Here is a 16,504-nt window from a genome sequence, read left to right as displayed (position 1 = left end):
CATAGATGCACTTCCTCCATGTGAGCTCCATCCAATTTGAGTTTCTTTGCTGTCCACAGTCATAGATAGAACAGTACTAGTTACAATGAGGACTTAAGTCAAAGCCTAGCATTTACTTTTAAACATTGAACCCATTTTCTTTCTTGCTCTTCATTCCGCTTAGTAAGGCATTTATTCCATGTTGAGTGAATATGTCAAATAATCATCAGATTCGGAATCTGCTGTCAGTGCCATCTTCCTTTACTTTAGATATTCATTACAATAAATAAACAGACAATTCATGTGTTTATGTTTCTATAGGCAAACAGTTGATTGTGATAATTTATATAGTTCTTACCTCTACAACAATAACTTGCATTCATATAGCACCATAATGTAGTAAAATGACTCAAGATGCTTCAGAGGAGCATTAGCAAACAAAACTTGATACCAAGCTTTATAAGGAGACGTTAGGTCAGAAGATAAAAAGCTTGGTCAAAGAGGTAGGTGTAATATCTCAAAGGAGAAAAGTGAGGTGAAGAGGTTTAGGGAGGGAATCCCAGAGTTTAGGTCTTACACAGCTGAAGGCCTGGACAGCAATAATGGGGCAATTAAAAGTGGAAATGCTCAAGAGACCAGAGTTGAGGAATGGAGAGATCCTGGTGGGTTGTAAAGTTGGAGGGAGTTGTAGAGATTGGGAGGGATGAGGCCATGGAAGGATTTGAAAAAAAATGAGAATTCTAAAATAGAGGGAAAGGGCTGGGGAGTGGGTCTAGGGGGATTGGTGTTGCAGAGAGATGACACACACTTGGTGGGCCGAGTGTCCTCCTTCTAACTACACTATGATTCTATGAGACGTTGCTAAATGAGGAGCCAGTACAGGGGTGATGGGGGAACAGGACTTGGTGTGACTCAGGGCACAGGCAGAGAACTTTGGATGACCTCAAGTTTATAGAAGTTAGAATATGTAAGGTTAGCCAAGAATGCATTAGAATAGCCAAGTCTATAGGTAACAAAGGCATTGATATGGGTTTCAGAAGCAGATGAGGTGAAGCAGGGTGGAGTCAGGCAACATTATGGAGGTGAGAATAAGTAGTGTAAGTGATGGCATGGATAACATCACCTCGGGGTCAGATACGACCCAAGGTTGAAACCAGCCTGGCTCAGCCTTGGACAGTTGCCAGGGAGAGGGATGGAGCGGGAGGCAAGTGAACAGAGTTTATGGCGAGGACCAAAGACAACAGCTTCAGTCTTCCTAATATTTAGTTGGGTGAAATTTCTGCTCATTCAATACTGGATATCAGATAAGCAGTCTGACAATTTAGCGACAGTGGTGGGGCGGGGGGAAGGGGGTTGAAAGAAGAGGCAGTGAGAGAGCTGGGTGCTGTCAGTGTGCATGTGCAAACTTGATACATTTTCAGATGATGTTGCTGAATGGCATCATGTAAATGAGAAACAACATCGATATAATTCTTTTTTGCTGGCCTATGTCTTGGTGAGGATAATCCAAGTAGTTCATATATGACAATTGCTTGAATTCAGCCTTGCTCCCAACATTTGTTACACGTTTCAACAAAGGCAGCTCCCATAAGCAAGTCCATGCATCTTACAAACTAAGACTTAACCTATCTGTGTAGAATAGGATGCAATGCACCCCAGCATAATATGCACTGTCCAGTATATAATTCTGAGTTTTCCAATGGATAGAAATATTTATAGTCCAAGCTAACTTCATAACATTTTAGGATGAAAAAGAAACACACACAGAACAAGTCAAATCAGTAGAGTAAATCACTGGCACCTTCAAGCTGCTTTCCGAATCCAACACAACAAATCATTTTGTGATTTTCATGTTGACTTTTCCAAGCCCTTTATTTGAGTTATTTATATAGTCATAGGTCTTTATACTGATGGAGTTCAGTGGCCAGGCAATACAGTGGATTGGAGTTTCACTGAAGAGTGCACAATTCTTGAATATTTTTCATGCTTATGAGACTATCAGATACAGAATGTTGCCCAAGACGGACCTAAGACATAACAGAGTACCCAGTGCATGAGTGTGCTTAACCTTGTCCAGTTCTGGGATAGCCAATTAATGCTTTGAGGTAAAAATCCCTTGGGAAGATTGATGGAAAGTTTCCAACCCACCAGAAACCAGAATTCCCTTGGAATGTCCAAAATTAAAGATTGTTCTTCTGGACATTACTGCTAGAAAATGTATTTTACTTTTTGGCAGCATTAAAATAGACTTTGCATTTTTGTTTAATGGTTATAAAAATATTAAAGACGAGGGAAAAGCTGTTTGATTAGCTGAGGTGGCTGGAGGAGGGGGACAGGGTGGTGTTGGAGGTGAGGAATGCTCCAAGAATGTGACTGACTAGCGTTGTCAACCCAGATGGTAGACAAAAGCATCGGGCCTGTGCTGCATAAACCACTGCTGGGAGAACAAGACAACTGCTACTTAGGTTGTTTTAAAAATGATTGACATTTCATTGTATATAATTAAAGCCCAGCCAAAAAAAACATAATTTCATGTCTTGCGTCAATATTTGGAATAATGATAATGTTTAAGCTGATGACATAATAGGAAACCTAAGAAGCAAGAAAAGGCAATTTGCCCCACACGTCACTCTTCTTGGAATTAATCTTAATCCCACCTTTTCTTTTATGTTCGTTCATGGGACGTGGGTGTCGCTGGTTAGGCCAGCATTTATTGCCCATCCCTAATTGCCCTTGGGAAGGCGGTGGTGAGCTGCCTTCTTGAACCGCTGCAGTCCATGTAGTGTAGGTACACCTGCAGCGCTGTCAGGGAGGGAGTTCCAGGATTTTGACCCAGCCTCAGTGAAGGGACAGCGATATATTTCCAAGGCAGGATGGTGAGTGGCTTGGAGGGGAACCTTCCTACGAGGAACCTCAAAGCTCTCCTTTCCCAGAAATACATGTAGTTGTCTCTGTTCCAGCTGAAATACACATAAGACACGGGGTTGCACCAGCATCACTACACAAAAATAACCCAACAAAAGTGCCTACTTTTTTTAGGCAGCCATGGAAAACTAAATTAAAAATTCCCAAAGGAAGTATCAATTTGAATAAGAACTTTATTCTGTATTGATGATACACTCCAATGCCTGTGATGCCCAGTGATCATGATAAAATGCTCTAGATTTGCACCACTCAATTCCATGGGCCCTTGTTATGACCGATGCAGTTGCTAAAGCGGAGTTACTTAAAAATCCCGGAGGGAAACTTTAAACAACTGTCATAACCTATAATTTTAAGTGTTATGTTTGAGATGCGACTCTAAATTCAGGAATCAGATCATCAGTTCTTGAGATTTTACATTAAACTAATTTACACAGGTTAAAAATATATACACACATGGCTACAAATCACTACTATCATAACTTTGAACAAATTCCCAAACTAATCTCCATTAAGGCAACAGCAACCCATAGACTTAACCAAACACCAGGCAAAGCATTTTCACCTTACAAATTCAAAATGAGATTCTTTTCACTGTGGAACCAGTTGGAGGCTTGCAGCTGCCTTTTGATCTCACATTACCTCTGCTCTGCACACCCGAAAAATGAAGTTATACCTACCACCACTGATTGAGTTCAAATTCCCATTGTTGCACCAGCCTCTTTGAACTTTATCTTTTAACAATGAAACCCCATTCATAGTACCAATTTTATTAGTAATATAAACATATTGCTTGGTAGCTGCTAGAAAGGTGTCAAGTTTTCACCCCACTTCTTTAGTGCTCTATTCAAAAGATGCAAATGCACTCTAGCTCTCTGTTTACATCTCAAACTAGTACGTATCAAAGCAACCAGACTAGCTGGCTTTAATCCAATCAAGCCACACCTGCAGATTAAACCTCTATTTTAAAAGGAAAATATTTTCCAAAATATTATATATTATAAATTTTGAGAGGACTAGAATATAAAAGCAGGGATGTGCTGCTGAGGCTTTATAAGGCTCTGGTCAGACCACATTTAGAATATTGTGAGCAATTTTGGGCCCCGTATCTCAGGAAGGATGTGCTGGCCCTGGAGAGGGTCCAGAGGAGGTTCACGAGAATGATCCCAGGAATGAAAGGCTTAACATATGAGGAACATTTGAGGACTCTGGGTCTATACTCGATGGAGTTTAGAAGGATGAGGGGGGATCTGATTGAAACTTACAGAATACTGAAAGGCCTGGATAGAGTGGACGTGGGGAAGATGTTTCAATTAGTAGGAGAGACTAGGACCCGAGGGCACAGCCTCAGAGTAAAGGGAAGACCTTTTAGAACAGAGATGAGGAGAAACTTCTTTAGCCAGAGAGTGATGAATCTATGGAATTCATTGCCACAGAAGGCTGTGGAGACCAGGTCATTGAGTGTATTTAAGACCGAGATAGATAGGTTCTTGATTGGTAAGGGGATCAAAGGTTACGGGGAGAAGGCGGGAGAATGGGGTTGAGAAACTTATCAGCCATGATTGAATAGCGGAGCAGACTCGATGGGCTGAATAGCCTAATTTCTGCTCCTATGTCTTATGGTCTAATAGCTTCATGACAATCCTGTCCAGTCAATTTTTGTGTGAAATAGTTCAGGGAGTAGATTTTCTCCACCCCACCCCCAAAAAGTATATTTTACACGTTAAGACTTGTGAAGGTACATTATAACTGAATGCAGCTGTGGCAATTGCATATAGTGCATCAGAGGACAATTTGGTTCATTGGAGTACATGGCACTCACTTTACAATGCAAATTGTAACTAATTACATGACACCGGACACATATCGAAAAGGAGAACACTGCAGATGCTGGAAATCTGAAATACACAAAAAAAAACAACACAGAAAGTGCTGGGGAAAAATAAAAATGCTGGCTAATACTCAGTAGGTCAGGCACCATGTGTATAGAGGATATCGAAGCAGTCAGTGCCGGTTAGGGTGTGACACTAGGGGAGTCAGTGTGGCTTTGGTTGTGACACTCGAGCTCCTTTCTAGATTGTGTTAAGGGTGCGGCTGCAGTTTCCCGTCTTTACTAATAGTATCTTGCAGTTATTATTTGCCAGTTTTGTAAGGGGGAGTGATCTCTGGGTTGATGTTTGCCGGCGATGGGTTGCTGTGGAGGTGAAGAGGTGAGTGAAACAATGTGGCTGAAACCTTGCCCAAGGTCTAATACTTTGTTTCTGTGACTGAATAACTTAGTTTCTTTTTCTCTCTTTCTCTCTGTTCTAACCCCACTTAAAATGTTTATTTCTGTAAACCGCCAGCGCAATGAACTGCATTTAATTCTCCTCCCTCCCCTCCCTACAAAAAAATACTCATAATCTACACACAATCTCTTTTTTAAAAAATGTTTTCCGTCGCACTTGTCAGCCACCTGGAGCCGTAGAGGATTTTGTTTTTGCACTAGAATTTAATTGCAGAGGAAAACTTAATGGTTTCGCTTTACGCAATAATTAACCAAAGCAGTCAGATCCTTTCACTAGCAATTTGGTGATTCTATTTGTGTTTTGCGGTGGAAGTGCTGCTCGTGGTCAAATTCTGACCTAAATGCAGCAAAATTGTAACCTGTACAAACCTGTCCAAGCTGAGGGAAACCCGTCAATTATCTTTCAGGCAGTGCATAACATAATCCCCTACATATTTACTTATTTGGTCAAACAATTGATTTTAGACCTTCAGATATGCAAAATGTTCCGGAACAATAGCAACAAAAATATTTGCTAGCAGCAAGCAAGGGGATAAGTTGGTTTAGAAGCGTTTTGAATAGGGCTTTTCATGGAAACAAAGGAGTGTTTAATTTTTTTTTCGCGAGCTATGGATGAATGATGGTCATTGTATTGGAGAGATGTTATTGGGAAGAACGAGGGGTGTTATTTTTATGTAAACCGAGTTGCTGTGTTTGGAGTTTGAAGAAACTTCGCACTAACATTTAAGGTAGCAGTCGATGGTTATGCAGGCCCCTGTAACTATTGACCTGTGACTGAGGAGAGAGACAGTAACGTTCATGAATGTGAAACGGCCCCAGCATTTTGTTAAAAACAAAAAACTACTGCGGATGCTGGAAATCCAAAACAAAAACAGAATTACCTGGAAACTGTCACTGACCTCATCTCCTCTGGAGATCTTCCTCCCACAGCTTCCAACCTGATAGTCGCCCAACCTCGGACGGCCCGCTTCTACCTCCTACCCAAAATCCACAAACCGAAATGTCCCGGCAGACCGATCGTGTCAGCCTGTTCCTGCCCCACGGAACTCATTTCTCGTTATCTTGACTCCCTTCTCTCTCCCCTTGTCCAGTCCCTTCCCACCTACATCCGTGATTCCTCTGACACCTTACATGACATCAACAATTTCCAGTTCCCTGGCCCCAATCGCTTCCTCTTCACCATGGACGTCCAATCCCTCTACGCCTCCATCCCCCACCAGGATGTTCTGAGGGCCCTTAGCTTCTTCCTTGAACAGAGGCCCGAACAATCCCCATCCACCACTACTCTCCTCCGTCTGGCTGCTTGTCCCTACAACCAACCCCCCCCCCCCCCCCCCCACCTTAAACCAGCTTATATTTCACCCCTCTCCTAACTTTACTCAGTTCTGCTGAAGGGTCATGAGGACTCGAAACGTCAACTCTTCTTCTCCGCCGTTGCTCCTCCCAGCATTTTGTTACTTTTTACTTCTGAGTGTAACATTATTTTTCACTCTGAGATAAAAGCAAAAAACTGCGGATGCTGGACATGCAAAATAAAAATACCTGGAAAAACTCAGCAGGTCTGGCATCATCTGCGGAGAGGAACACAGTTAACGTTTCGAGTAGGATATTTTTACTTAGTTCTGCTGAAGAGTCATACGGACTCGAAACGTTAACTGTGTTCCTCGCCGCAGATGCTGCCAGACCTGCTGAGTTTTTCCAGGTATTTTTTTTTTACTCGTTCAGTGGATGTGGGCATTGCTGGTATTTATTGCCCATTCCTAATTTCCCCATAGAACGTGGTGTTAAGCTGTCTTTTCTGAATGCAACTGAGTGGCTTCACAGGGCAATTTGGGTCATAGACCATATATAGACCAGGCAAGGATGCCAGATTTCCTTCCCTAAAGTATTAGTGCACCACATAGTTTTTTTAATGGCAATCCAACAGTTTTGTGATGGCTTCTTATTTCTAATTTATTCAATTAATGACATTTGAATTCCACGGCTGCCATGGTGGGATTTGAACATGTGTCTTGAGATCATTGGTAACCTTCCGTCATGTAAGATTATGATTTACGGTGTGATGGCCAACTCTGTGTTATGTGTCGCCTGGTGTGGCTCAGGAGCCCCCCTCTGTCTTGATAGTTTCTGCTGCTTTTGCTGCAGCGGAAGATAGTGGGCTGAGATAGTGCATGATTCATTTCCTCTTTTCTCAGCCAGCTGAGCTTTTTTCTGCTTGGCTTTTGCAGTGCCCCTCCAAACTGTCCGCCATAAGTGGTCACGGCTGTTGGCAACTGTCTCTCAGTTGCCAGTGTCAATGTCTGCCATCATGTTATCATGCTTGTAGGTGTCCTTATTGTGGAGATATGGATGTCCAATGGCCAGTTCACCATACTTTGGGTATTATGCTGTCATACATCTGATGAATGTGGCCGAGACAGTGCAGATGTCATTGACTTAGCAATGAGTGGATGCTGATGGAATGAGCATGCTCCAGGACTTCTAAGTTGGTGACCTTGCCGTGCCAAGAAATGCTGAGGATAATCCTGAGACAGCAAAGGTTCTCTAGATTACAAGCCTGGTAACATAATTGCTATCCCACTGTACCTGGGAGTGGAAATGTTGTGTTCTTGATAAGATACAGGCAAACAGTGATAAATAGGAAATGACTCATCTTGTCCATTTAGCCTGTCCCAAAAATTGATATCTTGTGTATCTCAATGTCTGCATTCTCCAGTCTATCTGGCACCGTGTGAACTGGGTGAGGAGGAAAAGACCACAGATTAAAAACTCAGGTCAGTTTGGGCAGGGGAGGGTGGAAGATCTGGAAAGTTCTTCTTTGACCACGTCGCCCAATCAACTCCTTCCCCCTTTTGCCCCTCAAGATGTTCAAAATTAGTCCCGGAGATTACTGTTTGCTTAATGATAGTTGTAATTCATAAGAAGACTACTTAATTCAGCGAAAGCAAATGAATAAAAGCAAAAAACTGCGGATGCTGGAAATCCAAAACAAAAATAAAAATACCTGGAAAAACTCAGCAGGCCTGGCAGCATCTGCAGAGAGGAACACAGTTAACGTTTTGAGTCCGTATGACTCTTCAACAGAACTAAGTAAAAAGGCAAATGAATGTTGAGCTGTATTTTCAACAGCCCTAGTATGGTTGACGTCCCACACATTGCAGAGATTTGTCAGTCTTTGGATGAGAAAGTTCCTCCTGATACCTGCCCTGAGTGATTAGCGGCAAAACTTGGTAGCTACATCTCCATTTGATTCGGCAGCTAGCCATTCCAAATTGGCAATTCCCAATGGATCCCATCAGTCAAGTTTTTCCAAGACTGCAAACTCTTCCTCTTTCTTCCAAGTCCTTATCTGTGCCTACTACAGGTTGATGTATATTTACGAGCTCTTATTGCCTACTGGTTCCTTCCGCTTTGTGCATTCTGCCCTGAGTCTCAAGCATGCCCACTCCACTTGCTTTCCCTTGCATACGTTACTTAACAACCTTTCCGTGCCGGACAGTCGTGGCTGCCTGTAGCTTGCTCGAGGCTTTGCACCACCTTGGTATGTTTCTACAGAAGAGAAAAATTACATACATCTCATTAAAGGAACATAAATGAGAGTCAAAGGCTGGCTGAAATTGAACAGGGAGGAAGTAATGATGGGGAGACTTGCACCGTGAGACATAGTGAGGAAAATATTCAGACACAGCACAATGAGAAAACTAACAGCTATAGAAAGAAAAGAGTGCAAGCCATTTAGAGTGAGAAAGACATTTGCAGGCAGAGGTTTCCTTTCTGCAGGAACAACGGCGCACAAGATTGGCTGTGTTGCATAATAATCAAGGCAACTGATTTAGTTTTCACAGAAAAAATGAATAGACCATAAGACATAGGAGCAGAAATTAGGCCATTCGGCCCAGCGAGTCTGCTCCGCTATTCAAACATGGCTGATAAGTTTCTCAACCCCATACTTCCGTCTTCTCCCGGTAGCCTTTGATCCCCTTACCAATCAAGAACCTATCTATCTCGGTCTTAAATACAATCAATGACCTGGTCTCCACAGCCTTCTGTGGCAATGAATTCCATAGATTCACCACTCTCTGGCTAAAGAAGTTTCTCCTCATCTCTGTTCTAAAAGGTCTTCCCTTTACTCTGAGGCTGTGCCCTCGGGTCCTAGTCTCTCCTACTAATGGAAACATCTTCCCCTCGTCCACTCTATCCAGGCCTCTCAGCATTCTGTAAGTTTCAATCAGATCCCCCCCATATCCTTCTAATCTCCATCGAGTGTAGACCCAGAGTCCTCAAACGTTCCTCATAGGTTAAGCCTTTCATTCCTGGGAAAAACAGAATAGGGGTATGGCTTTCGATCTCTGAAACATCAGTTTAAAATCTTAGAACCTCATTAATTTATTAAGACTCCCAAGACCTTTCACAGGGGTGTTGTCAAAGAAAATTTGACACTGAATCCTGTAAGATATTCGGGGATGACCAAAAGCTTGGTCAAAGAGAGAAGTTTTTTAAGGAGTGTTTTAAAGCAGGAAAGAGAGGTGGAGAGATTTAGGGAGGGAATTCCAAAACTTGAGGCCCTGACAGCTGAAGGCATGGCCACCAGTGTGGAATAAATAAATTGGGGATTCGCAAAAGGCCAGAAATTGGTGGAGTGCAGAGATCTCGGAGAGTTGTGAGGCTGGAGGGGATTACAAAGATAGATAGGGGTGTGGCCATAGAGGGCTTTGACAACAAGGATGTGAATTTTAAAGTTGAGGCATTGCTCAACTAGGGCTGAATTTGGCTGTGTGAGCATGAGGCTGATGGGTGAAGGGAATTAGTGTGAGCTAGGACATAGTAGAGTTTTGGATGAGTTCAAGTTTGAGTTCAAAAGAGCAGTGTGCCCACTTGCTCATTGTAAGCAGTGCCATAGGAGATGCATTTGATGAATTTAACATTTTGCAAACTTTTGCCTTTCCCCACTTGAAGCACAGCCTTTCAATTAAGACTATAAAGCTGAGGCTTCTCGAATCTTCATAGCATTTTCACTTTACAATTAGTCTGTTTTTCTTCTCTTCCTTTTTGTGTCTCTGTTTTTGATTCCACTGCTGAGGATTTCTCACCCGCGCTCTCTCCTTTTCAAGTCTTTTCATTGTCCACAACTTTATGCTTTTTTTAGGCCTGCATTTATATTGCACATATCACAACCTCAAGACATTCCAAAGCACATTTTGGCCCTCGAAGGACTTTGAAGCGTAGTTACTCTGTAAGAAAAACCATACGTTGTGCAATTTTCGGGACATCTCAAGGAAGTTAAATTTGAGCGGAGCTGACTGCATAACACAGGGGATAAATGTAGTTTTCTGCTTGGAAGGTTCTGATGCTTTAAAATGTGTAACTATTTAAATGTTCCTTTACTGTGTTTTGTGGCTAGTGGAGTGTATCAGCAAATATCACACTATGTAGCATTTCTTACTCAGTAAGAACCACACCCAATTCATTACAGATGTCATTGCAAAGATTTGCAGTGCAAACTGAGTCCACTAAGGAGTAGGAGTAGCATTTCAATTTTGCTGGCCACTCTAATCAATCTTCAATGAAATGTAGTACGAAGTGAATGAACTGGTGAGCCACAGCTGCCGCAATGTCATCAGTTGATTCCAGTAATGTATAAATTGTAAACAAAAACAAAAATACCTGGAAAAACTCAGCAGGTCTGACAGCATCTACGAAGAGGAACACAGTTAACATTTCGAGTCCGTATGACTCTTCAACAGAAGTAAGGAAAAATAGAAAAGAGGTGAATAATAAGCTGGTTTAAGGCTGGGGGGAGGTGGGACAGCTCTACTTGTCCCACCACCCCCCTTAAACCACCTTATATTTCACCTCTTTTCTATTTTTCCTTAATTCTGTTGAAGAGTCATACGGACTCGAAATGTTAACTGTGTTCCTCTCCGCAGATGCTGCCAGACCTGCTGAGTTTTTCCAGGTGTTTTTGTTTTGGATTTCCAGCATCCGCGGTTTTTTGCTTTTATCTTAATGTATAAATTGTATCCTTCTCGCCTCTACATGGAGTCTACACTTGAGCTCAATCTCATCAATTTAGATAAGTAACCAAGTTCCCTTGGTGTTTAGGAACAATAGAATGGATTTCATGACTCATTTTATGACTCATGTACTGAATTAAAAGTGCTTTGGTGGCCTGAGTAACAGAAATTTATTTGAGTATTGCTGAAAAAAAGAGGTGGTGCAGTGGTTTGAGCTGCTGCCTCACACCTCCAGGGACCTGGGTTCTAGCCTGACCTCGGGTGTCGGTGTGGAGTTTGCACGTTCTCCCCATGTCTGCGTGGGTTTCCTTCCACTGTCCAAAGATGTGCTGGTTAGGTGGATTGGCTATGGTAAATTGCCCCTCAGTGTGAATTTGTGCCCTGTGATGGCATCCCGTCTTGGGTACACCCTGCCTAGCCCCCAATGCCTGTCGGGATAGGGTCTGACTCCCCGCGATCCTGAATTGGATAAAGCAGTTTTGGGAAACAGAGTGGGGGGAAAAAAGAGAATTTTTTTATTGAAGCTTTTCGACTTGCATTCATCAAGGCAATTTGCACTTGCCAACCAATTGGCACTCTTCTCATATAGTAGAAGTATGTTGTTTCCTCTGACATTGGTATTTTCTTGCGAACTGTCCTAATAAATGCAAGACAGAAAGCTTCAACAAAAAAGTCTCTCTTTTCAGCAATACTCCAGTCCTGTACTAGCAAACAACTATTTGTATACCTGAGAAATTGATTTTTATTTTCAGTAGTTAAATGTATTTATTCTACTGTTACTTTCAGTTTTACTGTTGGAGCCCACAGCTGTGGTCCAAACTTGATATGTTTGGCATCAAGTCTGCCTTTGGGCTCCACTCCAGGTTTTCTATCAGGGATTACTCCCTTAGCCTTTAGCTCAGCCAAGGTTTTCACAAGGCAGTGGAGTTCTTTGCCTAAAACTGGAAATTTGGTTCATGAGCACTGGGGCATGTCCACACACGGGTAGGCTTGCATACTACATGTCTGTGGTCACACTTGGTACAACATGTTAAATAAAAAAAACATGCTTAAGAAAGCAGAGTTAATTTTTTCTTTAAAAACATAGCTTAGTCGTAGTGCTGCTTAATCTACTGCATAATTTAGAGAAGTTTGAGAATTTAGCGCTTGAGAGAGTTTTATTTAAATTACAATGGGTCTAAAAATGAATTAGAGAAGCTAGTTTAAGCTGAAGGAATGAGGACGAGTCTCTGGAACTGGATGAGATACAGCCGTGGATCCAGAAAGAAATTAGGAAGTTGTAGCCTTAGATGCTAGAAATTATTTTTCAGGGTTCTACTGAGTCTGGCTGTATGGCGGAGGATGGGATAATGACCGAGGTAGCACTCATTTTCCAAGCTAACTTGGGTTAGGTCAGTAAGCTTAACGTTTGCAGTAGGGAAGAATTGGACATGAAATATGATATGACATTATCAAATATCAGTAGAAAGGAAAAATGAGAAGGAACCTAAATAGGTAACCTGGGGAAATGTGGTGGATGTGGTGTGTATGGACTTTGAGAAAGTAATCAACAAAGTATCACAAGACTGTTAAAGATTGGGAACCAGGGAAGGTGGTACATTTGGGTTAAAAGTGGTTAAGAGTGAGGGAAAGAGACTAGGAGTTAAAGGCAGTTTTGAGTGGATATTGGTGCTGTTCTGGTATTGCTTCTGTTCATTGTGTATGCCAATGATTTTAATCATAGAGCTGGAGGGAATAGTCTTCAGATGATTCTGAAATAGGATGCATAACAAGTAATTCTAATCATCAAAGCAGGTCAATTGCTAGTGGAAATCATAGAATGGGCAGGAAAGTGGAAGATGGAACTTGATGTCAGTAAATGTGAGATGGTACATATTGGTTTAAAACAAAAGGTAATAATTATTAAATGCAAGTACTTAATGATCTGTGGAAATTTCAGTGATGTGGGAGAACAGAGGGATTGGGGGGGCAGGGGAGTTAAGGTTCACAAGAAATGAAAAACAGTGCCTCCCATTGATAAGGCCAATGAAAAAGGTGACGGGGTCTTGCGTTCTGGAATAGTAGAGATGTCATGAAGTTATATAAAACCTTCATAAGACCCCTGTTGGTTAGAGTGCAGTATGCCATTTTGTGCTCTGTACTACAGAAAGGGATGTTGAGGCATTGGCAAGATTAGATCACAGATTCACTAGGATACAGTCTGGTATATGGTAATACAAAGACAGACCTGAAAAAACTGGTGTTTTCCTAAGAACAGAAGTGTGAGTGACAAGTTGATTGCTGAAGGGGTGGACAGAAACTGATTGTTTACAGTGTTTGAGGGTCTGGAACAAAGGACCATAAACTCAAGATCAAATGTTTAGAATAGACAGCAGAAAAACCTTTTTTACACTGTTCTGAGGCTGCAGAATGTGTTACTGGAGTTAGCGAATGAAGCAGTGATCATAAATCATTTAATGATTTTTTTTAAGAACATAAGAACTAGGAGCAGGAGTAGGCAACTCAGCCCCTCGAGCCTGCCCTGCCATTCAATACGATCATGGCTGATCTCATTTTGGCCTCAACTCCAATTTCCTGCCCTCTCCCCATAACATTTCAACCTGTTACTAATTAAAAATCTGTCTATCTCCTCAACTTTATTCAGCGTCCAGGCATCCACTGCACTCTGAGGTAGTGAATTCCACAGATTCACGACCCTTTGAGAAAAGTAATTCCTCCTCATCTCTGATTTAAATCTACCACCCCTTAGCCTAAAACTATGGCCTCTCGTTCTAGAATGCCCCACAAGAGGAAACATCCACTCCATGTCTACTTTGTCTATCCCCTTTAGCATCTTATATACCTCAATTAGATCTCCTCTCATCCTTCTAAACTCTAGCGAGTATAGACCTAAGCTGCTCAATCTCTCCTCATAAGACAAGCCCCGCATCTCTGGAATCAATCTAGTGAACCTTCCCTGAACTGCCTCCAGTGCAACTACATCCTTCCTCGAGTAAGGGGACCAAAACTGTGCACAGTACTCAAGGTACGGTCTCACTAATGCCTTGTGCAGTTGCAACAACACTTCCCTGTTTTTATACTCTATTCCTTTAGCAATAAATGCCAAAATTCCATTTGCCTTCCTTATTACATGCTGTACCTGCATAACAGCTTTCAGTGCTTCATGCATGAGGACGCCCAGACCCCTCTACACTGAAGCATTCTGAAGTTTCTCTCCATTTAAATAATAAGTCGCCTTTTTATTCTTCCGACCAAAATGGATAACCTCACGCTTATCCACGTTAAACTCCATCTGCCAAATTTTGGCCCATTCACCTAACCTGTCCATATCCATTTGTAAATTTCTTATTTCTTCATTGCAACTTACTTTCCCACCTATTTTGGTGTCATCTACAAATTTAACTATAGTATCTTCTATCCCTGAATCCAAGTCATTAATATCGATTGTAAATAGTTGGAGCCCAAGGACCGAATCCTGTGGCACCCCACTAGTTACAGCTTGCCATCCAGAAAAAGACCCGTTTATCCCGACACTCTGCTTTCTGTTGGTTAGCCAATCCCCTATCCAAGCTAATATATTACCCCTAACTCTGTGTGATCTTATCTTGTGTATTAATCTTTTGTGCAGCACCTTATCAAATGCATTCTGGAAATCCAGATATACTACATCTATAGGATCCCCATTATCCACTTTGCTTGTCACATCTTCAAAGAACTCTAGCAAATTAGTCAAACACAATTTGCTGTTCATAAAACCATGCTGACTCTGATGGATTGCATTTTGACTTTCCAAATGCCCCATTACTACTTCCTTAATAATGGATTCCAACAATTTCCCAATGACAGATGTTAGACTAACAGGTCTATAGTTTCCTACTTTCTGCTCCTCCTTTTTGAATAAGGGCGTTAATATTAGCATTTTTCCAATCCACTGGAACCTTTCCAGAATCTGGGGATTTTTGGAATATTATAGCCAATGCATCCGCTTTCTCTGCTGCCACTTCCTTTAAGACCCTGGGATGTAGGCCATCAGGTCCTGGGGACTTGTCACTCTTTAATCCCAATAGTTTGCTCAGTACTTTTTCTCTAGTGATGGTGATTGCTCTAAGTTCCTCCTCCTCTATATCCTCTGCACTACCTGTTTACTATTGGGGTGATACTAGTGTCCTCCACTGTGAAAACTGAGGCAAAATTTTGATTAACAGTCTCTGCCATTTCTGCGTTCCTGACTATTAACTCCCCAGTCTCATCCTCCAAGGAACCAACATTCACTTTAGCTACACTTTCCTTTTATATATTTGTAGAAGCTTTTGCTATCAGTTTTTGCATTTTGTGCTAGTTTTCTTTCATAATTTACCTTTGCTCTTCTTATTTTTTTTAGTAACTCTTTGTTGATCTTTAAAAGTTTCCCAATCTTCCAGCCTGCCACTGACCTTTGCAATTTGGTATGCCTTAGTTTTTGCCTATGTTATCTTTAACTTCCTTGCTTAGCCATGGATGCTTTGTCCCCCTATTACCATCTTTCTTCCTCTTTGGAATATATTTTACTTGGGAAGAATTGAATATCTCCTTAAATATCTGCCACTGTTCATCAACTGCCCTACCTTGTAGTCTTCCTGCCCAGTCCACTAGGGCCAAATCTGCCCTCATGCCTATGTAGTTACCTTTGTTTAACTCCAAGAACATTAGCACGGGACTCAAGTTTCTCGCTCTCAAACTGAGCTTGAAATTCTAGCATGCTATGATCACTCTTCCCTAGAGGATCCTTTACTATGAGATCATTAATTAATCCCATCTCATTGCACAAAACCAAATCCAGAAAAGCCTGCTCCCTGGTTGGCTCCACAACATATTGCTCCAAGAAACTATCTCTAATACACTCTATGAACTCTCCCTCAAGGCTACCCTTGCCAATTTGATTAGTCCAGTCTATATGCATATTAAAATCACCCATGATTATTGCCATACCTTTACATGTTCCCAGTATTTCCAGGTTTATACTGTGCCCTACTGCTGAACTACTGTTTGGGGACCTATAGATTACTCCCACCATGGACTTCTTTCCCTTGCTACTTCTTTTTTCTACCCAGATTGACTCAGTGTCTTGCTCTCCAGTGCCTATATCATTCCTCACTATAGCATTGATCTCTTCCTTTACTAACAAAGCTACACCACCTCCTTTTCCTTCCTGCCTATCCTTCCGAAACAGAGTTCCCTTGGATATTCAACTCCCAAACCTGTTCTCCCTGTAACCACGTCTCCGTAATCGCCACCAAACCATACCTATTTATCTCTATTTGTG

The 16,504-nt window shown here is 41.8% G+C and overlaps 1 protein-coding gene across 4 annotated transcripts in view; it reads left to right on the top strand.

Annotated features, from left to right (window-relative positions):
* Positions 1–4,952: 4,952 nt before the first annotated feature.
* The window catches only part of LOC144699653 (choline transporter-like protein 1), an 80,257-nt gene continuing 68,705 nt past the window's right edge, over positions 4,953–16,504 (top strand). For 2 of the 4 annotated variants that reach the window (XM_078570765.1, XM_078570792.1), the window contains exon 1: positions 4,953–5,111. In XM_078570765.1, the coding sequence (XP_078426891.1) occupies positions 5,088–5,111 (24 nt within the window). In that variant the 5' untranslated portion in view covers positions 4,953–5,087. Of the gene's footprint in view, positions 5,116–10,332; positions 10,468–16,504 lie in introns of those variants that run through there. The other 2 variants (XM_078570775.1, XM_078570783.1) reach the window with 2 other exon arrangements.

Source organism: Cetorhinus maximus, chromosome 2, assembly GCF_964194155.1.
Source record: "Cetorhinus maximus chromosome 2, sCetMax3.hap1.1, whole genome shotgun sequence".
Lineage (NCBI taxonomy): Eukaryota > Metazoa > Chordata > Chondrichthyes > Lamniformes > Cetorhinidae > Cetorhinus > Cetorhinus maximus.
Note: the sequence above shows the minus strand (reverse complement) of the source record. Positions and strands in the feature narration are given on the sequence as shown.